At 42.0% G+C, this 21,837-nt stretch overlaps 1 protein-coding gene across 2 annotated transcripts in view; it reads left to right on the top strand.

Annotated features, from left to right (window-relative positions):
• Nucleotides 1-20,834, top strand: part of LOC142139202 (caspase-1-A-like) — a 42,416-nt gene extending 21,582 nt beyond the window's left edge. The window contains exons 4-10 of one of the 2 annotated variants that reach the window (XM_075196613.1): nt 904-963; nt 2,824-2,888; nt 4,047-4,220; nt 5,078-5,336; nt 13,553-13,687; nt 18,972-19,081; nt 20,611-20,834. In XM_075196613.1, the coding sequence (XP_075052714.1) occupies nt 904-963; nt 2,824-2,888; nt 4,047-4,220; nt 5,078-5,336; nt 13,553-13,687; nt 18,972-19,081; nt 20,611-20,700 (893 nt within the window). In that variant the 3' untranslated portion in view covers nt 20,701-20,834. The remainder of the gene's footprint in view (nt 1-903; nt 964-2,823; nt 2,889-4,046; nt 4,221-5,077; nt 5,337-13,552; nt 13,688-18,971; nt 19,082-20,610) is intronic. The other variant, XM_075196614.1, reaches the window with a different exon arrangement.
• The last annotated feature ends 1,003 nt before the right edge of the window (nt 20,835-21,837 follow it).

The following is a 21,837-nucleotide window of genomic DNA, read 5'->3' as shown; positions in this document are numbered from 1 at the left end:
ATGTCAGGATTATAAGTGTAAATATTATAATATTGTAAATATTATTCCTGTGCATTTATCTTAGTTTGTAAATACTGTGTCTGTGTAATGTGTGTCCATGTGTGTAACTGTAGGGATGTGGGTTTAGCAGTAATAGGTGCAGTTGGTGTGTTGAGGGTTCTTGGTTGGCAATGAATGTGGTGTAAAGGGTGACGTACAATACAGCACTGTCTGTATTATATTCATCCACACTCACCGCAAAATATACAAGTTGCCAATCCTTGATTTAAAGTGATACAATTACATGTGGTCCCACTGTAAATGTCTAAAAAAAGTATTCATGCTTCTCAATGTCTGTAAAAATTAAATTATATTAAATGATTCTCAGTTAAGCCCTGGAACACATACAGAAATAGCATTCTAGTAAGCATGTAATTATAAGGTGACTCCTGGAAATAAAATTAGTATTTCATTCATGTAAATACTATTTTAAGTTTTGCATTTCATTATATATATTTAAATTTTCTTTTAAAAAAACAGTCAACATACAAAAGAAAGAAGTAATGATAAGAGGCAGTAGTAACTGAAGAAGCAGTAATCATGTCTAGCAACATCATTAATTATCTACACTTGAGAGAATCAGTGTAGGAATCATATAGTGTATTGCAGTATAGTCCTCAAATGCTTATCATTTTGCTATTCATGGATGAATATTATATTGAGGGTTTACAGATGCTCCCTAGTAGTGCATCACATTTTAAGTATCTGTCTTTTATTTTTACATTCTGATGTATATTTATTTATATAAAATATGCCCTGTGCTTTCATTGCGCTGGCAATTAGAAATAATGAATATTGTAGATTTTTGAGAGGGTATAATACATATATAATGGAGACTAACCAAAATCTTTCCTGTGCTTTCAGCAACCTCTGAATTTCCAAAGCCAACACAGGAACAGAAGAATGTACAACCCAGCCAAACAGGTAATTGCTGTGTATGAAATTGTTATTTATTGTCTAGATAAGCGCATGTGTGCAGTTGTGTGTTTGTGCATGCAAGCCTATTTGTGGTAAATGTGTTATTTTTACATAATACATGGGACCAGTCACAAAGAGCATATTGTACCTGGCACAACAGATCTACATATGCACAATTGTTCATACTTTTACAGTCAGCTCATACTTTTGTTCACAGGCACAATGAGCACTGTGATCCATCTGCACATGTGATGTGTGTAATCACTGTGAGTTGGAATGTTGGACTCCACGACACGTCACTCGCACATCTGAAGCCATCACCATTAATCATGGCCTACCATCAGATTTAGCCCATGTATCATGCATTTAATCTTCTACATTTTCTCCCAATATCCTCCTTATTTAACCCACAATCATGTTTCATATTACTGTTTACAGTAAGGTGACATCAGAGCCACCTGTATGTCAAGTGACAAACTTTTCAATTTTCTTATATTAAGTACATATTTATTCTTCCTTACTTGCAACTTATTAGCATCATTTATTATGTGTGTATGCATGGAAGTGTGTATATTTACCGTGTGTGTTTCCGTGTGTGGGGTATGGAAGTGTGTGTGTGTGTGTGTGTGTGTGTGTGTGTGTACATATGTGTAAGGGTTGGGTATGGAATAATGATACTGATTATTCGGACACTACTTACCCCGACGACTTCTTTGTAATGCGACTGGAAGTGATGCCGATCCCTGAAGAAGGCGGCGCCAGCTGATGACGTCGCCGATAATCGCGACGCGGTCATCGGTGCTTTTAAAGGGGGTAATGCCCTTCACAGCACCGATGACCGCGATCACTTCCAGACGCATTACAAAGAAGTCATCCTGGATGCTGGTCGGGGAAGGAGCCCTTCGGTCTCTCCACGTCGGGGTAGTCAGCATCGATATGCTGACTACCACCGGTGTGTAACTGTGGAGGCACGAGTGGACCTGGCATTAATTGGTTTGTCGGTTTGTGGGGGATTTTGATTGACAATAAATGTGGTATAGGTGGTGATGTATAATACAGCACTGTCTGAATTACATTTCTCCACTTTCACCACAGCACAGACATCTACTACTAAATGAGCATCTGCTAGCACCTAAAGCACACATACACTTCCTGCTATCACTCATTATATACATAGACATAGTACACACATGACTTGTGAGGAGGAAGGGGGGGGGGGGTGACACAGTACAGACACACACATTGGGGAGGTGGTCACAAAGTACATGTACAGTCCCTTATACACACAGTTGAATTTGGCTTCTTGGATCACCCACAAGGGTGTGGAGACTGGTACTGCACCTATAGAGGGGAGTGGCTGGAAGTGACACCTTTGAGGGGACGGGGCTTGGAGCAAGTTGGATGTGTGAGATGCACTTCAATAGCTGTGCTGAGATAAGGGCCGGCAGGTGGAAGGACAGATGGGAGTTCGTGTCTCAGGACGGGGGAAAGGTAATTTGAGGGGTACAGCGGCAGTGTGGTGTCAGGGAGCTGATCATGGATATTGTGAGTACTGTAAATAGGAGCAATGAGTTAAGTGAAGCATTTTCTTCACTTCGTGTCAATTTTTGGAGTTACCTGCAGCATTCAGAAGCATTAATTCTATGCTGCAGAGAAGCTATAAGAGACGTTAATTAAATACATCTAATACAGTTAAAACTAGGACAAAACACAAGGTTTCTTTCAAAGCCCAAGTGTACAAGCACCTAATCTGTCCATCCCCTAAGCAGTCTCTTATTGGCTGTATTATTATTATTAGGCTGATTACCCCACCCCTGATTTGAGGATGATTAAACACTAATCGATTACTCTCTGTTCATTTTATAGAAGTTAATGGAATAACACTGTGCTCAGAGAATGAATATCGGGAAATAACCACTAAAGAAAAGGAGGTGAGACCATTGATCATGGACATTATTCACATCTCTGAGCCACAGTGGACTCTTGCTCATGTCCGCTCCTCTCATGACACAAGGTGAGAACCTTGTTTCAGACAACACAATCCTAGAGACGGCAGACACGAGGTTCGCACTTTGCCTCCTGGACCCAAATTTGTGCCTGGAATTGTACTGCTGAAGTGCAATATGGAGTTGCAAATTGGGTGCTATTAGCAGTATCATCATCATTCATTTATATAGCGCCACCAACTCCACAGCGCTGTACAGAGCATATTTGTCATTCACATCATCCCTGTCCTCAATGGAGCTTACAGACTAAATACCCTGAAACACACACAGACTAGGGTTAATTTTTTCAGCAGCCAATTAACCTACTAGTATTGTTTTGGAGTGTGGGAGGAAACTGGAGCACCTGGTTGAAACCCACGCAAGCACAGGTAGAACATACAATCCCAACACATTCCCCTGTTTGGGAATCAAACTCATGACCCTAGCTCTGCTAACCACTGAGCCACCATGCTGCCCAGTATAACTCTATAGGACAAAACCAAAAGTGCACCAGCTCTGAGGGGTGAAAAATTCAAATACTTTTACTCAGTGAAAATGGTTGTGCTTCCGTATGCTCAGCAAGAAGCTCCCCTAAAAATTGTGTCCCCCTTATCTCACGTCAATAATCTCACTCCACAAAAAGGAAATCTCAATTCTGCAGAGCTCCCTGCTGCCATTGTTACTCCACCCAGCTCCTCCCTTGACCTGCACTTCTCTGCAAATGCCCCTATCTTGCTTCATAAATCCATGCACCTCAGCATCAATTTAGGCACACTGGAGCAAAATGAGGCGCACAACGTATATAGAGTTGGGTCTTTTGTGTTTTGTGATTGACCTCCTTATATTTTCAGATTGCTCAAACAAATAAAATAATTCTGCTTAATGAAAATCCAATCTACCAAGCTGGTGCCAATGTGTTTTTTCCCCTTCAAAACACAGATGTATCAAAGCTTATGTAACTTTTATACTCTATATGTATCTGAGAGCTTTACACAGTGTTATTTCATATAGTAGCAATTTCTAGTTCTTTCATTTTATTTGCATGCAAGCTCCTTGAGCACACTGAAGTATTCTTAGACATATATGTTTTCCTTGTTCCTCTAGAGATACCCTATTCAAGACAAATGTAAGCGCACACGCCTGGCACTCATTATTTGTAATGATAAGTTTGAACATCTAGAAGAACGGAGAGGGGCAGAGTTTGATTTGAATGGAATGAGGAATCTGCTAGAAGGATTTGGCTACAGAGTTCATTCGGAAACTAACCTGACTGCCGAGGTAATACAGAACACTGTGTATACATTGTCCTTATTTTAAATTATCCTTAAAATGTTCAATAATAAGTGCAAATATTATTCTTTAATTATTTACAATTTTCTTACAAACCACAAATGTAATCCTTGTTTATAAGCTTTATATCAACTTAATGAATTGAGCACAATGGATCGGAAGTCACATTGGTTCCACTTCAATTTCAGGGGTAGCAGTATATGTAGACTCTACATCCTGCAGTTATTCCTCCAGATGCTCTCAATCATGGTCAGTAACTATGAGTAAGAGATTCTTTATACTGGGTAGGATGCGATTCAGCAGCAGGGATGGATGGGATGTCCTACTAGGCACCCGACTGCTTCCTCAATACAGACAGAGCAAACTCTTATGTTGTCTGAAAGTCCAGTGATTTTCCTGCTGAAGAGAGAGACTTAGGGTCTTACAAAACCCACAATGGCTCTCCGGCTGTGTGGGTATTGTTGCTTTAGCATAGACTTTGGATGTAAGTGACATGCATGCCCACGTTATAGCATATGCCCATATAATTTCCCCTATTTGGTATAAAAAGATAAAGAAAAAAAGAAACATAAAAGTAGACAGAACATTTTCCCATATTATGTCCCAGCCACATACACCAAACCTTTAATAAAGTACATGTATCCGACACTCCGTACATATATACATATTGTAGTATATCTGTGGAACTGTGCTAACTGTGTAAAAAAAAGGGAGTGGTTAAAAAGTTATTCTCACTGTAGCTGACACAGTCCATTCTGTTCTGGCCTCCTGAAAAAAAATGGCCCAGTCCCCTTGGAGTGAAAGGGATAAACATACTTAAAACTTTTTTTCTGCTCACTTCTCAGGGTATGCGGGCCGCAATGAGGGCATTTGCGGTTGAAAATGATCACAAGGATTCAGACAGCACCTTCCTGGTTTTTATGTCTCATGGAGAGAAAGACATCATATGTGGGACTGATCGTAAAAAAATAAAAAATGAACATGGTCAGGACAAGATGATCGGTGCTCTTCCTGTTCATGATATCTTCAATATCTTCAACAATGTGAACTGCTCTGTACTACGAGATAAACCAAAAGTCATCATTATCCAGGCCTGTCGTGGGTGTAAGTTACAGAAATGTTATATTTGGATATTTGTAGTTTAAATATCAGATTTACCAGAGAGATCTTCCTTAAAACATGACAAATATATTACATCTGTTTTTAAGCAAGTTGTCCACTTTCAGATAACCATTTCCCTTTAAGAATCTCCCTCCAACAATAGGAGTTCTGTAGAGATTCACCTGGAATTCTATAATTCCCTGAGACAAGCTGCTAGATCACTCTCTTTAAGAGCAGGAAGAGTAGTGAGCTTTCGTACTTGAGACTGTGATGGTGACTAATTCAAATGAAAGCACTTCTGGACATCCCGTCATATGCCCCGCTAGAGGGTAACATTGCTAAAAAAAGAAATTTGCCTTGTTAAAATTACTGGTATTTGAATTAAGAATTCTGTCAGAAATCGTCTGTTGAAAACTGTGAAACACATGCTACTTGAATTGTGAAAAAAGAACCTTCCTTAGAAATATCTGTAACCATGGAATCAAACTGTTGACTGCTCTGTTTCTATGGTTACAGAGATTTTTAAGGAAGATCAGTTTTTAGGCAATATTTTTGAGTGGAGTTAACCTTTAAGTACAGACTGCCCGTCCTATCAGTTCTAGCCTTTCTCCAAAACCTACCTGTTCTTCCTGCTGAATCAACCTGATACAGTGTCTCTTCACAGAAAATGGAGATACCCAACAAAGTGCCACACTGGCAGAATAGTTATTAATGTGTGTTTGTTGTCTTATAGTAGATGTTTTTGTACAAGGCATTACAAGGTGCACACTGAGGACTTGTTCACGCTTATCCACTTTTAATGCACTTTTCATCCGTTAGCTAAGGTCTGAAAAGTGCAATAATAATAAAATAAATGGCTTCTTAGGAGGGCGTTCCCACCATTGTGTTCTAAAATTTCAACACTGTGTCTAAAATTTTAGAATGTGTCATGTTCTGTTTCTCAAGTGTTAACCGACATTACAAGTAAAATAAAATGTACGAGCAAAAGTGCAACACTTAAAAAGCAAACAGAAAGCCTGTTAAATACACAACTCTAAGGTGCCCATTACTTTTCTTGCATATTTCGCCCATTTTCCCAGTGCATATCTGTCAACAAGCCCTGAAAGTGAAATACATTTCTGTTAGAGTCATATATAAAACAACCCAGTAAGTCTAATTAAGGACACTGCAGGGATCCTGACAATGGCTGATACATAGAGGGTGATCGCTTTCAGTAAGGTAGATTATATGGTTACATACAATATCTTGTAATGACCACACATGGTTTCTTCTTCTGCAGTGGGGGGACACAAACACTGGGTTATGTTTTACCCTCAGGAGAAAGCACCGACCCTTGTAGAAGGACTGCGATTCCTTTTCCCAGATACAGCAGACACCACAGAAAAGAAGTTAGAAAAGCCTACTTTCCACCTATGGTTTGGTGCCTAGGACAGTTTTTGCACCCGTTTGGGTGGCTAAAGTCACATTCACTTGGCAACAACAACTTCTAGAGGGGTTGCAAATCTGCACCCCCAGTTGATGCAGCTAGCCCCTAGTACCTTAGCTATATCTTCTGGATTTGTTTCTGCTTGATTAGAAACCATATCTTTGATCAGCAGACAATACTTCCAAAAGTCCCTGTCTTTGTTGCCTTTTTCAGAGTAGTTCCTCTTCAGGCTGTAACTGGAGAAGATAATGAACGATGCTACTCAGGCACAAAACATTCCTTGAGGCCCTATGCTGCCTCCTCTTTGGCAACAAAATTTAAAAGAAACAGCCCTTCTGGACTTCGAAATGAGAGCACCCCAAAGAATGGGGACAGTGGTAATTCTTTCTGACTTCCACATAGTACCCAGTGACTCCAAGTCTTTCCATGGGGACATCGAGGGGGGTGGTCCCTGTTGTTCTGTATTTGGATGACATCCTCAAAAGAGCTTGACCCAGACGGCAAGAAAATCCTTGAGTGACATGGCTGGATTATAAACAGGCCCGAAATATTGTTCCTCGATTCCACATGGTCCTTCACGTATTCCACCATAAGGACAAATTTTGCTCTCTATAGAACCTAATGTGTCGACTTCTGACCAACCTGTCCACTACTATCCGATACTGTATGAAGGTGGTGAGGAATATGGTCTTTACCATGAGCACCCGGATCTTGCTTCTAAAGGTCCAAATATTCAGGATCTGCATGAACAATACCACAGCGGTGGGGAGCACTCAATGCCTTAAGGCAATGATCAAAACATGCTGCATGCTGCTGTGGGTGAAATTCTTTGTTCTAAACATTTTAGCCACATACTTTCCATGGGTAGACAACTGGAAGACGTACTGCCTGGTTCTTCCTTCCCAAAGATTTTCAGGAGCTTATGCAGATGTGGCTGTTCCATAATTATAACTGGGAGTCTGCCCATCTACAGTGTCAGGTCCCTGACGTAGGAGTGTTTTCTTTGGGTTTTGTGGTCTGAACCTGATCTTCCCATGTCTTGGGTTCTGTGTGAGGTCAGACAAGAAAGGGTGAGGGTGTTCATTGATTCAAATTGTCCCAGATGATCTTGGTGCTCCATCAATCATCCTTAGCACTTTCCTCTGTGACCTGACCTTCTGTCTTAGGGTCCCCTGTTTGTCTGGGACTAGCAGAGTTGCCTTTGACAGCATGGCTTTTGAAGTCAAAATTCGTAAGGGCCTTGCCGATCCAGTTACTGAGACCATTCGGCAGATATGGAATACCTCTTCTATGTGTCACGGTTCTTACGAGAAGACTCAGTAGATGCAGCGAATCCAGAGATTCGTACAGCTTGGCACTACTCTAGCAGGGCGCGGGGTCTCAGTGTTCACCAGGAACCGCCGCAAAGCAGTATGGGCTTAGCTGCGTCTATCTCGCAGGTCGCGGTCCCTACTAAGAGCGCTGTACGGAAGCCCCTGGGAAGGCTACAGAAAATTGCACCGTAGGAGGAGGGATCCGTGCAGTAAGTAATGGCAGCGTAGATGCAGGAGGTGAGCGACAGCTCTGCAGACCACTATGTGGAATAGATGTCAGGAGAGTGAGCGTCAGCTCTGCAGACCACTATGTGGAGTAGATTTCAGGAGAGTGAGCGTTCGCTCTGCAGACAAGAGTAGAGTAGATTTCCGGAGATGAGCGTTAGCTCTGCAGGCCACTGTGTGGCAGATGAAGTAGATTCCGGAAAGTGAGCGTCCGCTCTGCAGACCACTATGTGGAGTAGATTTCAGGAGAGTGAGCGTCAGCTCTGCAGACCACTATGTGGAGTAGATTTCAGGAGAGTGAGCGTTATCTCTGCAGACAAGAGTAGAGTAGATTTCCGGAGATGAGCGTTAGCTCTGCAGGCCACTGTGTGGCAGATGAAGTAGATCCTGGAAAGTGAGCGTCAGCTCTGCAGACCACTATGTGGAGTAGATTTCAGGAGAGTGAGCATTAGCTCTGCAGACAAGAGTAGAGTAGATTTCCGGAGATGAGCGTTAGCTCTGCAGACCACTGTGTGGCAGATGAAGTAGATTCCGGAAAGTGAGCATCAGCTCTGCAGACCACTATGTGGAGTAGATTTTAGGAGAGTGAGCGTCGGCTCTGCAGACAAGAGTCTAGAAAGCAAATGCAGCAGGACAGCAGGGAAGCCATGTCTATCACCAGGAGGTGACTCAAAGAACAGGCACTGAAGACAGAGAGGAAGTGCCTTTTAAACTTTCCGCCAAGGAGAAGGACCAATGAGAAGGAGGCAGAGAGATTAAAGCAGCTGCGCAGACCCGCATCCAAGATGGCGGCGCCCACCGGGAGCGCCGAGGACGGGTTAGTCTGCCGGGTGCGCTGCCCGAACACCCGGCGCATGATACTATGTCTAACATAGGATATGGGAATTCTACTTTACTATTATTATTAATTATTATTATTTATAAGGGCCACAAGGGGTCCGCAGAGCCTTGCAGAGTGTATAAAGTAAGACATAATCTAGACAAAGCACTACAATATAGTCAGAACAATATTCTGGCAAGGATTAGCTTAACTAGCACTGAGGAGATAGGAGGAGGATAACCTATCCCTAAAAACATGAGCATAAACATGGGAAGAGTGGGAAATAAAAGGAAGTAAGGCAGCACTAGCTGAACTTGTACCCGAAAAAGTGGGCACAGCAAACAGATTTAGAATCCTTCATTGACAAAAGGAGGGAAGGCACTGGCATGCTGGTGGTAACAATAGAGATGAAAGGAGAAAAGAGGGCCCTGCTTGTGACAGCTTACAGTCTAAAAGGAGGTGCAGAGGAATGGGGGTGAAACAGCAAGGGTTTCACAAGTGGAGTAAGGTGAGTTAGGAGGAGAGCTGATTTGATTTTGATAAAGAAATGGCTTTTAAGATCCCAGTTGAAACCTTGGGGGTGTATTTACTAAACTGCGGGTTTGAAAAACAGGAGATGTTGCCTATAGCAACCAATCAAATTCTAGCTGTCATTTTGTAGAATGTACGAAATAAATGATAACTAGAATCTAGTTGGTTGCTACAGGCAACATCTCTTCTTTTTGTTACCCGCAGTTTAGTCAATATAGCCCCCCAGACAGAGGTTAGGTCCTGACTGGGAGTGAGTTCCAGAGGAGGGAGGCTGCACAGGAGAACTCTTGAAGGCAAGAGTGTGTGGATGTAATGAGTGTGGAGAGGCATCGGTCATTGGAAGAACGAAGAGAGCAGGAAGGAATGCGGAGGGAGATGAGGTTGGAAATCTAGGGGGAGAGAATTGGGTTAGGGCTTTATATGTGAGGGTACTAAGAAGTTTGAACTGGACTCTCTAGCAGAAAATGAGCCAGTAAAGAATTTGACAGAGAGGGGAAGCAGGTATAGAGCCAGGGGGAGACCAGATAGAAGGAGGTTGCAATAGCCCAGACAAGAGATGACAAGTGATTGGATTAGGGTCTTGCCTCCAGGGTGAGAAAGGGTCTAATCCTGGTGATATTTCCAAGGTGGAAGCTATAACATTGGGAGCGGGATTGAATGAGGGGCGTGAAAGAGAAGGAATAGACAAGGATAACTCCTATTAAGTGCATGTGGGGGACAGAGGAAAAGGTAATGTTATCAACAGGTAGAGATGAAGGGAGGTGAGGGGACTCGGGAGGTGAAAACACTATTAGTTTAGTTTTAGATATGTTCAAGTTAAAGAAGCGGTGGGACATCCAAGAAGAGATAGCAGAAAGGCACTGGGGGCAAGGGAGAGAAGTGAGGATAGAAGGTCAGAAGAATAGATGTAGTTCTGGGTATCATCGACGTATAGATGATACTGGAGACGAGAGGTGATAAGCAAGTGGATTAGGGATTTAGTTGCCTCCAGGGTGAGAAAGGGTTGAGATGTGGGGAGTGAAAGAGAGGAAAGAGTCAAGGATAACGCCTAGGCAGCAAACTTGAGGGACAGAGAAAGGGGTAACGTTATCAACTCATGAGCTGGGTGTGCAGTGCAGCCACATGGTAATCCCCACATACTTTTTTTCAAAACTGGACATCGCAGCTCTATAGGCTGCCTTTGGTAGGAAGTTCTTCCAGGTGGCTATTCATTCCTAGGCATTCCTCTCGTCCTGCTTAGGGTACCTTAATATGTTTCCGCATACTGCAGAAGGAGCAAAGGAGATTTTTTTTATACCTACAGTAAAATCCCTGTCTCTAAGGTTGTAAAGGGATGGACGAACCAGACCACCTACGAATGTGTGTCTCTTTTGTACTCTTCTTTTCCTTGTCTCCTTGCTGATCTTATGGTATACTCAGGAAGGAGCAAAGGGGTTATAGGGAGGCAGAGAGGTGAGTTCTATTTTTTTGGTGGAGAAAAATAAATTTAACAGTAAGAAACAATTTGTCACTCACCGGACTGTGAGTGCTTCTTCCCGTATATTTAGGAACCGTGGTCGTCCTCCATCCTGAGGGTCTGCGCATGCGCAGCCCTTTCAAACCCTTCAGTACCTGTTCCTTTAACTTAATTGGCAGATCAGGCAACACTCCCTATATTAAGCACCTGTGGTCAATACCACGTTGCCTGATCTTGACGTCTCATTCCCCATGAGCCTCTGAAGGTGTTCCTGTGTTTCCTCGTGTATTCAGCGCTGCTGATTCCTGTGGTTTCCAAACCACTTCTACCCCTGTGGTTTCCAGACCACTTCTACTCCTGTGGTTTCCTAACCACTTCAACTCTGCTATGTATCATCGTGACTGTTAGCTGATTCCTATCCGCTGCCTCCGTGCACTACAGTCTTCAAGCCTCTTCAACTCTGCTATGTATCATCGTGACTGTTAGCTGATTCCTATCCGCTGCCTCCGTGCACTACAGTCTTCAATCTACTTCAACTCACCTGTGTGCCATCATGACTGTTAGCTGATTCCTATCCGCTGCCTCCGTGCACTACAGTCTTCAATCTACTTCAACTCGCCTGTGTTTCATCGTGACTGTTTGGCTGATTCCTATCCGCTGCCTCCGTGCGCTTCAGTCTTCAGCTCATCTCATCTCTCCCGTGTTTCCTCGAGACTGCTACAGCTGATTCCTATCCGCTACTCTCCGTGCTCAACCGTTCCAGCTCAGCTCTGCTCTCCCGTGTTTCATCGTTGCTGCACCTGCTGGTTGCTATCCGCTACCTCCGTGTATCTGCAGAGTCCTGCTGCTGCTACTTCTCAGTTCTACTCGTCCTACAACAGCTGACCCGCTCTCCGTGCTTCTTCGTGTTCCCGCTGGTCTCTACTCGCCAGTCTGCATCGGATCTGCGCCTCACTGTTTTCATCTCATCTAGATCATCGCTACTCTTCAGGGTCCTCCAGGAGTCCAGTCCTACATACTACTGCTTCCTGAGTATTTGTTCCCCTGCTGGTCTACCTACCTGTGCGCTGCACCTACTTGATTACCGCTTCACCCCTCCAGGGACTTCGCATCCTGCCGGCCTCCAGCCGTTCAGGTATCTCTGCACTCCTGTCTGACAGCCTGCTTCTGAACCACGGTATGCATACTTCTCATTGACTGTGCTGATGTATTGCATATCTTGCTGGACTGAGTTTGTTCTCCTCTGGAGTTTACTATCCGCTGAGACTATTGCCATCATTGACTGTGTTATCTTGTGCCGGATTACCTCAAGTGACTTTCTATTATTGCAGTGCTGTTCAGTCATTAATATATTGTGCATGTTATTGTGGATCAAGTTTAAGGTGCCCGTGTATCCCCTGTATTGCAGTCTCTCCCCGTGCTCCTCCTCACATATATATTCAGTGGTACAACTTGCTAGAGGCAGACCACTGATCCCTGTTTCCTGTGTCACCTGTTCCAGTATCCTCTCACATAGCAGTGGTACAACTTGCTAACGCAGACCACTGACTCCCCGGATACCTCCACTTGGATTTCATTCCTTCACTCAGACAGCGGTACAACTTGCTATCCGCAGACCGCTGACTCTCATCACCTCCTCGTTTCTGTTGGACATTCCTCCTCACTATAGCAGTGGTACAACTTGCTACCGCAGACCACTGACTACCCTCACGTGTCCTTTGTCCATACAGTTCCTCGTGTATTACTACATCCATATTACCAGTGCTGCTAGTCATAGACTTTCCTGAGCATCTCTATCATCTACTATTTCCTGTTCCGTGATCACCCTGCTACCAGAGTACCATATTACCATCTATACTGCTCTGGTAAGCCTATCACCTGGTGATCCCTGGGTAAAGACTCCTAGTGCCCGTGACACAATTCCCAATTTTCAAGTGCCATGCAACATGTTCTAGCAATTTAGCAGCTATCTTTGGTAGGTACAGCCATTTAATGCTTGGGCCAAGTAAGCAGAATACACGGGATAATGTCAACAGAAGACTACACACACAGGCCGACAGTCTTCATCTGCTACGGGATTTTCAAAAGGTCTGTTCACACACCTCCCTAGTTGTTTAGCTGCAGCAATTCCTTCCCTAGCATCCCTGCAATTTGCCCATTACCTATCACACCCTCTGAACTAGTGGAGTTCTCCTTTAACCATATCTTAATTCATGTTAATATTCATGGCAATATTTAGTTATATGTTTGTGAATACTGCAAAATACTTTTTTCATGTTGGATCATCTGGCAAGAGAATTTGCCTTAAAGTAGTTTATTTCTATTGCATAATGTAAAGAAAAAAACAATAATTTATTTTCAAAATGTCGTAAGAATAAGAACAGAAAAAGAAGCTAATAATGTACATGTAATATGTTATAACAAATGTGGCGGTAATTTTTTATGCAGCTGAGAAAAGCAAGGTGTTGGCCTGTGACTGTGATTCTGAACCCCATAGTATCGAGCCAGAACAGTTGGAAGATGATACAATGCGCATGATTCAGAAAGAACGTGACTTCATCTGCTTCTATTCAACAACCCCAGGTACAGACTGTTACTATTTTATTACACAAATAGCTTTGCAAAGTGACATTTATTATAGGCTTCATTTGTGTCTATAATATACATGTAAAATGCTGCAAAAATGGTACATTTACATGTTTGTTTCTTAAATAATGTATTTTTATTGACAGAAATTGATTTTCAAAACAACATTCAAACATTGCATTAACAAAAACAAGCTATGTGATAAACGCACATGTAAAAATAAATGTCAATATCACTAATAAAAGCATATATAATGTGACACAGGCACTCTTCTGCTGATGCACACACGGACATATTCTTGCTCAAAACAGTGCTTTTATTGTTCCTTCACAATAAGACGGCATACACTTTCTGTCAGGGGGACACCAGGCAACCTATCACTGGCTAGTCCCAGTTTCCCTCTCTGATCACCGGCCACTAGGTGGCATCGGTGGCAATGCACAGTAGCACAAAACAGGTTTATATAGTTGAGACTTCTCCTGCAGCCTTTGCTTGATGGACAGGTGACAATCCCACCTTGCCTTTAGAAGGAAGTTTCCTCAGGTGCTCTGTAATTACTCATCAGTGCAGGCAAACCTTGTCAGTTTTGCTATAGCTGTGTAAGACACTTTCAAAGCATTTAAGTGACATTTTATACTTTTACTTCGTGTCACGCATGTCTTACACCTGTATATCTTTGAAGGTGCACTGCTATACCTGTGTGTAACCCGGTCTGCAGTCTTTACCTGCAGACTGTCAGCTGAAAAGCTGATTCCACTCTTAGAGGCCTGTGGAAAACCATTCCCTTTTTCACAATAGAAAACAATCCAAAGTACAGTTAGTTAGCTAATCAAATATAATAGTTTGTGAGCTATATTATATATACAATTAAAAGGTATAAGTGTTTTGCGTGGGACCGAGTGCTCCCCAAGAGCAAAAAATTCAAATAGAGAGCTGATGCCCTCACATAGAGCAAATGAGGGGCCACATGTATACAGCAACTCATTTTTGAACCGTGTGACGTATTTAGAATTATACCAGAGACCCCAAATTTTATGACATTTATTAATAGCTTTACTATTTGTATAGTCAAATATTTCATGATTTATGGTATCATTGACCAAACATAGCCAGCTTTGAAATGAGGGAGGCTTAACTGCCAGCCATGTCCTAGCTATAATGACTTTAGCGAGACAAATCAGCTAAAAATATATCGTGTTAAAATTTCCCTAAAAGGATATCCCACAGCATGGTCGAATGAATGTACCTCCACACCTTAATCTAAAATTGTTGAACTATTGAACATGACCCAAGCATATACCAAAATTTTGCGGAGGGTGTCTTACACCATGGACACTCAGGAGTGGTACACCCACCCATGTCATATAGAATAGTTGGAGTAAATCCTCCGAAAAAATATAAAAATCTATTTGCTGGTATTTCAAGAAGGTAGTAGCTTACCTCATGCCACCTAGCATCAGCTTTCAGCAACACACCCAAATCCTCCACCCATTTATCTCTGAGACCATCTAGTGCATCGGGTAGCAGGTGAGAATAGAGGTGATGTATGTCACTTTAGCCTTTTCAGAAGGAAAGTTTCGAATTGTAAAGCACATTGGTTTAAAAATCCATGAAAGGATTTTGGATCATTGTAATATGTAGCAGGATTTGAAATCCCCAGCTGGGAGCTGCCACCACTTGGGTTGCTGGAGCAGCAGGAGTTGAAGTAGCCAAGGTATGTTGTCCAGCGAAGGCGACAATCCCTGGAGACGCTGCCTGAGTTGCGTCTAGAATGTTTCTTGTTTCTCCTTTCAACCAAATAAATGCTGGAGGAGGTCGTGAGGTGACGGGTTCCCCACAGGTTCCAAGGCCACGGCAAAATGTTAAGGATCACAAAGATAGAGATGCTAAACCAGCTCAAATTGTGCGACCCACACCCGGGGCGCAGAGTCTAATGGGACGCCAGTCTTCACCAGGGTCCCCCGTAAGGAGGTATGATTTTTCTACATGCACATACATCATGGTACCCTGGAGTGGAACCCACCAGGGAGAAGACAACCAGGCGGTGCCACAAAGAACACATGCAAGTAAGTCTGGCGAGTGACAGAGCGGAAATCACTTTGCACGATCCAATCTTGCTAAGAAGTTTCCTAATAGGTGAATCAACTACAAGGGGAGTCACTCCCTTGAACGGAGATCCCAGAGCATTTCTCAATTGGAAAAATCATTGCTTCAGATTCTAATATTCATCTAAATTAGGATCTGACCTTAGTGAGGTGTCCGGATCCAGCCCAGCACCCTCCAACAGCTGATGACTAATAGACCATATTTATGGCCCCTATAGAAGTACTTGCAAAGGATTCAAAATGACGAAGGTGTCACTTGATGCCTCGTCTTTCCATTCAATCAAATTTGATAGTTGACTAGCATAGCAGTGTATTCTAATGTTTGGCAGGGCAAGACCGCCTTCCCCTTTAGGGCTACATAAAGTACATAATTTTAACTCTGGCTCTCTTCCCTCCCCATACTAAGAAGGAATATATTGGTTAATGTTGATGAACTTACTTAAGCCACTTACAAGGCTCTCTCCAACTCTACTGCCCCTTATATCTCTAACCTCCTCTCCATTCACAATCCTGCCCGCTCCCTGCGCTCGGCCAACGACCGCCGCCTCTCCTCCACTCCTATCACCTCTTCCCACTCCAGAATCCAAGACTTTTCCTGAGCAGCCTCCCTTCTCTGGAACGACCTCCCTTGTTCCATCTGTCTCTCTCCTACTCTGATACCTTGTGGCGCCTAACAAATAAATGATAATAATAATATTTTGTTTGGTCATCCAACCTAAGTACGTTTGACCAGGTTACTTCTCCCTGTCACTGTGAGGGGAGAGTGCAGTATATTTTAAAAAATTCTGTCACAGGATCAGTATTGAGCAACACATAATCAGAAGCGCTGTTTGTGACCCAGTTCCCAAATATTTAAATTTGCTGGTCCAAACCAGGGAGTGACACTTCGGTCCGACAAAACCTAACCCAGTGGAAAAATGTTAGACTTAGACCAATGGATGTGTAAACCAAAGAAATTACCAAACACATCCACAGCTTCAAGGAGATTGTCTGTGGAGCCGTTTGCATCTGCCAAGAAGCAAAGCTTGTCATCTGCATATAAGGCATATACCACCTGAGTTATAACATCATTGAGTCTGGTTGCAAGAATTTTGGCTAGTATTTTACCATCGATAGGGAGGAGGGAAATATGATGATAGGAGTTTGGGTACGTGGAAATCGTGAGGCTACTTAAGTGTAATAATTGGTTTAAAGTGTTGAGAAAGTCAGGAACAAACAAATCAGATTTCCTCTAAGTGCTCTCCAAATCGGTCATGCCATTCAGGGCCCGCTGGGCCTTGTAGTGCCACATGCAAAAATATGATATTGATTGGTCAGAGCTTTATGAGGCTACCAACAACAGTGTACAAAAGATATAGTTTAATGGCTAATACCATAGAACCTACAAGCTTTCTGCACACAAAGGCTCCATTTTCAGTTTGGCCTACACATACGTAATACCATGACCACATCACCTTACCAGCACTCTTCTTATTTGATTTGGGGTGGGAGGGAGATTTGAGCAGCGAGGGGAGTCTTGTGGACATGAAAGTTACACAGAAGGTAGTAGAGACATTTATTAGTGAAAAAAAACATATGATGAAAACATTGTGGCAATAACTTGTGTCATTTGATGCCATAAAAGCAATTTTATGTACAAGAATGGAGTGCACCTGATTTACAGCGTAATTCGCATATTACAAGAATACAGGTACAAAAATCTAGAAAAAATTGGGCCAAATCCCCAACACACCCAAGACACACTAATATCAAATCAAACTACACCGATATGCTCCGATTCCTTTCAGGCTCCAAAATTTGGTACTGTTCCAGAAAACTCAATACTATTGGTACATCATTCCTACAACGCCACAGACACAATTCTCCTATTCACTGACTCACAGCATGGTAAATGAAAACATTTGCCAATAAAATCATTAGTGGCGGTGGGGTTTACCTTTCCAATAGGCGAGAGATAAGAAAATGAACTTTGAGACCACACTCTGAACATTCTATGAGTAAAATACAAGTTGAATCATATTAAAAGAAAACAACAAATAGGAACAGCATTCACAAATAATGTAAATACATAGGGGCTCATTTTGAGGTGGATGTACGTCTATTGTTTTTACTTAATATGCGCATTTTCATTTATACAAAAAATGTGTATGCAAATATCCTTATCAAGATTCTTACATATTGTTGTCTTGTATCCACCTAAAGGCTGGAGAAGTGGAAGTGGGCCGGGCAGGGGCATCCAATTGTAATCTGAGTACAGTAAGGCATAGTTGTCAACTTTTCACTCTTCGCCTCTGGGAGATCTTGGAGGGAGGTGAAGTGTGAGGATGGAGGGGAGTGGGACACGCAAATCCTGTCATTAAGGCCTGCTCCCCGGATGCAATGACGCTAATGCGTCATTTAGCCACAGGGGTGGGGCCAAAATGACGTGATTCACCGCAAATCCCGTCATGGAGGCCCCCAATCTGCCGACTTCACGGGTTGCGGGAGAATGGCCTACTCTCCTGAGAGTGCGGGAGACCTACTTTGAATTCGGGAGTCTCCTGGACATTCCGGGAGAGTGGGCAAGTATGCAGCAAGAGCGTGTTCACGTAATTGTAACATAATTAGATATGGACACATCCCCAGCTTTGCCTTTACTAGAAAGCTGGGACAATGAGCCACAATGGTGACTATGATTAGCAGCAGTCACTTCAGGCAAAGTGCGTATAGATGCCTATAGATGCGTATAGATGAGAGCACTTAGTTCATAATTGTTGCGGGAAATATTCCCATTTAATTTCTAAAGAGGTAAACAGATGTGGAGGTGTTTGTATTTAATTAGATTATATGCAACTTTCAGATTTATTACTAACTATCAAGACAATATTATCTCTTGTGTATATGACACTTCATTAAATTGTAATACTTATTATGTACAAATAGATTAATGCAACTTTATGATGTACTACTACTAGCACTGTCAAGTCACAACTGTGCGTAAGTAGGCGTGATGTACACCTTGTACTTGCATGCCTTGTACACCGGACTTACTCCTAGCGCATCTATTGCATTATGTGATGCATCCAGTTAACGCGGTACAAGCCCTGAATTAAAAATCTGTGCTATTGCTGACAGCTGATGTTGTGACGTAAATAATAAGAGCATAAGAACATGTGACTTTATATTCACATATGCAGACACTGTTTCCTGGAGACATAAGAATAGCGGTTCCCTGTTTATCCAACGTTTGATTGAAGTCCTGAAAAAGGATGCTCACTGCACTTCTCTAGAGGATATGTTCCGTAAAGTAAGTCCCCTTTTATAGAGCTTAAAGGTAAATGTAATAAAGCTGTGTAAAGAGTACTGGCTGGTGAATTGTACATAGTCCTAAATGTCTAAAGGGGGTAATAGACTTCAAGGGGCATATTCAATTCCGATCCCGATCCGCGGCAACGCACTACTGCCGGTAATACGGTACCACAATAACGCGGATCTTCGTACGCAGCCCTATGGGCTGCGAACGAAAATCCACGTTATTGCGGTACCGTGGATTAGGTTTGCGGCCCGTTCCGGCGCGATCCCGCGGATCGGGATCGGAATTGAATATGCCCCCAAGAATGTAATGATTTAACCACCTATATGCGGCACTTAAGTGATAAATATTTTATGCTCATAGAACAGTTTTTTCTTTTGAAAAGTATTGGTACACATCACATGTTCAATAATATTCTATCTTGAATTAATATGTTATATATTTTTGCTCTTATAGCCTTATTTATATATACCCTGGATGCCTGTATTCTCTGTTAGGTTTGGCCAGGTCTACAGACACCATACTCATGGGAACCTGTGGGGTGGGGTGCTTTACCACTAAATGGTGGGTTATAACTCATAACACTCAGGCGGACTGAATGAAGTAATGTAGATAGCATTATTTTGAGGAGAGGGCAGGTCAAAATCTCAGGCAAGTGGTGGCTATCTATAATGTAGTTATGTTATTATATGAGACAGAATAACAAAGCAAAGTGGAAGCCTGGTTCTTAATAATAATAGTGGCAGTGGAGTACCATGATTTAGTTTACACCAAGGGATATTTTTTGAATCATGGTAAAGAGATTTCCCTTACCCGTCAGTCCAGTAGGAGAGCCTTAGGAAACTAACTAAACCGTTATATACTTCACTTTGGCAAGAGATTCAGATACATTTCTCCCTCTGAGGGGGGAATTCAATAGGCCACAAGGTGCTGCCTGGCATCGCCTCAATGTCCAGCTGCAAACATTACAGGCCAATGCGGTACAGAATCTCTGCTCATTTTCCTTCGCATCTCTAAGGGTTGAAAAATGGGTGAAAATGGATACATTGCGGTGCCTCGCGGGCAATTGAATTTTCCCCTGAGGTCAGCCTGGAATGTCCTTCACTTTGGTAAGAAACTCCGATATCCATCCCCTCCACAGAAATGAACATGGCAGTAACTATGATAACATTGACAGGATACAGAGATAAGAGAAGAACTCTAGCCATAGAACTGTGCCGTCCCTTGTAGAACAGGCAAGAACATCGCTATCTCACTTCTTGTTTAATAATACACAAACTCTAACTGGTCACACACTGCTTTCAAATAGTATATTGACCTTTTAGGCAACACTGTATAAGGCGTTAAATTGGAGCTATATATAAAGTCATCTAACAGGACTCAACATGGAACATACAAGGGAGTCAGTAGTGAGTAGTTAGGTAGGCCACCTTCAGGTAGCTAGGACCTAGGATGGGGACACCTCCTTAAAACAAATATTTTTACTTTTTATTTTAATATTGCATCCTTATATCTCTACACAGGTTCAGTTATCCTTTAAAGACGATATCCAGATGCCAACACAGGAGAGAAAAACCCTCATGAAGAAATTTTTCCTTTTCCCTGGGTGGTGATAATTTAGGGAAGAAAATATTGTATTTTATGCAGCACATATATTTTATACCATAAAAACACAGTAATGAATTATAATGATATATTTCTTTAATAATTTTTGTGATATCAAAACAATAAAGTCACATTCCCCTTACATGTATGCCTACTGACTGGCCTGTTTAGGCTTAGGACCCACAGGAGGATCCCCTAGTGAATGTGTTAGCCAGTCCTAAACTGACTCCAGGCTATGGTGCATGATCTGCCTAAAGAATTTGTGCTGTATTTATAAAAATAAAAATACATGTCCTGCATGCAGGACCACTGTGCCTTTGGCCACACACATGTGCAACAGACCACGACAGTGAGTTCCTGACCTCTCTGCAACAGATGAAAAGCAACTTGCAACTTTAGCACAAAACTAGAGTGTAATAAGTTTTCTTACAACACAACATATCTTTTATTTCATGGTGATAGTTTGCTTGCTTTATTTTCTTTTGTTTTGCACAGAACTCTTTTACATTTAAGGAGACCTTTAGATATTAGTCTAGGTTTAAAAATAGGACCGTGAAGTAATGTTTGGCTGCTGTTACTAATATTAAATATTAGATATTAGAATATAGAAAAATATTAAATATTAGAATACTATATATTGGAATATAGAGTTATGCTTAAGCGTTAGGACTACACTCACCAAGAGAATTAGGTTAAGGTAAGTTTTGCTTATCTACTTTCACTAACTTTGCTTCGCATTGCTCAACCCAGTGAATTTTTATTGTATAAAGCCAAGTTAGTTTAATGAACAGTGGGAGTACCAATGGGTGCCAATTTGTTAATAAATGAGAGGTAATGAAATGTATATATAAAATACTATTGTGAAATGATATTGGGTATATGAGAAGAAAGGGTAATAATGTCACCAGTAAAGACATATTATGAATAATTAAGCTTTACAACAAATGCAAAAATAGCGTATTTCAGACCATATGCTGAGTCTTCTCAAGATGCATCCAGCTCTACATCTGTAGCATATGTGTCAGGTTTGCGGTAGGAGTACTTACACCAACATACATAGAACCATCTGATAAGTGCAATAAAACTTTGTAAAAACATGTTTTCATAGGAAAAACACATACAAAATCATATAATATATGCATGAT

The sequence above is a fragment of the Mixophyes fleayi genome, chromosome 2 (assembly GCF_038048845.1).
Source record: "Mixophyes fleayi isolate aMixFle1 chromosome 2, aMixFle1.hap1, whole genome shotgun sequence".
Classification (NCBI taxonomy): domain Eukaryota; kingdom Metazoa; phylum Chordata; class Amphibia; order Anura; family Limnodynastidae; genus Mixophyes; species Mixophyes fleayi.
The sequence above is the reverse complement of the archived record's forward strand: the minus strand, read 5'-3'. Positions and strand labels throughout refer to the sequence as shown.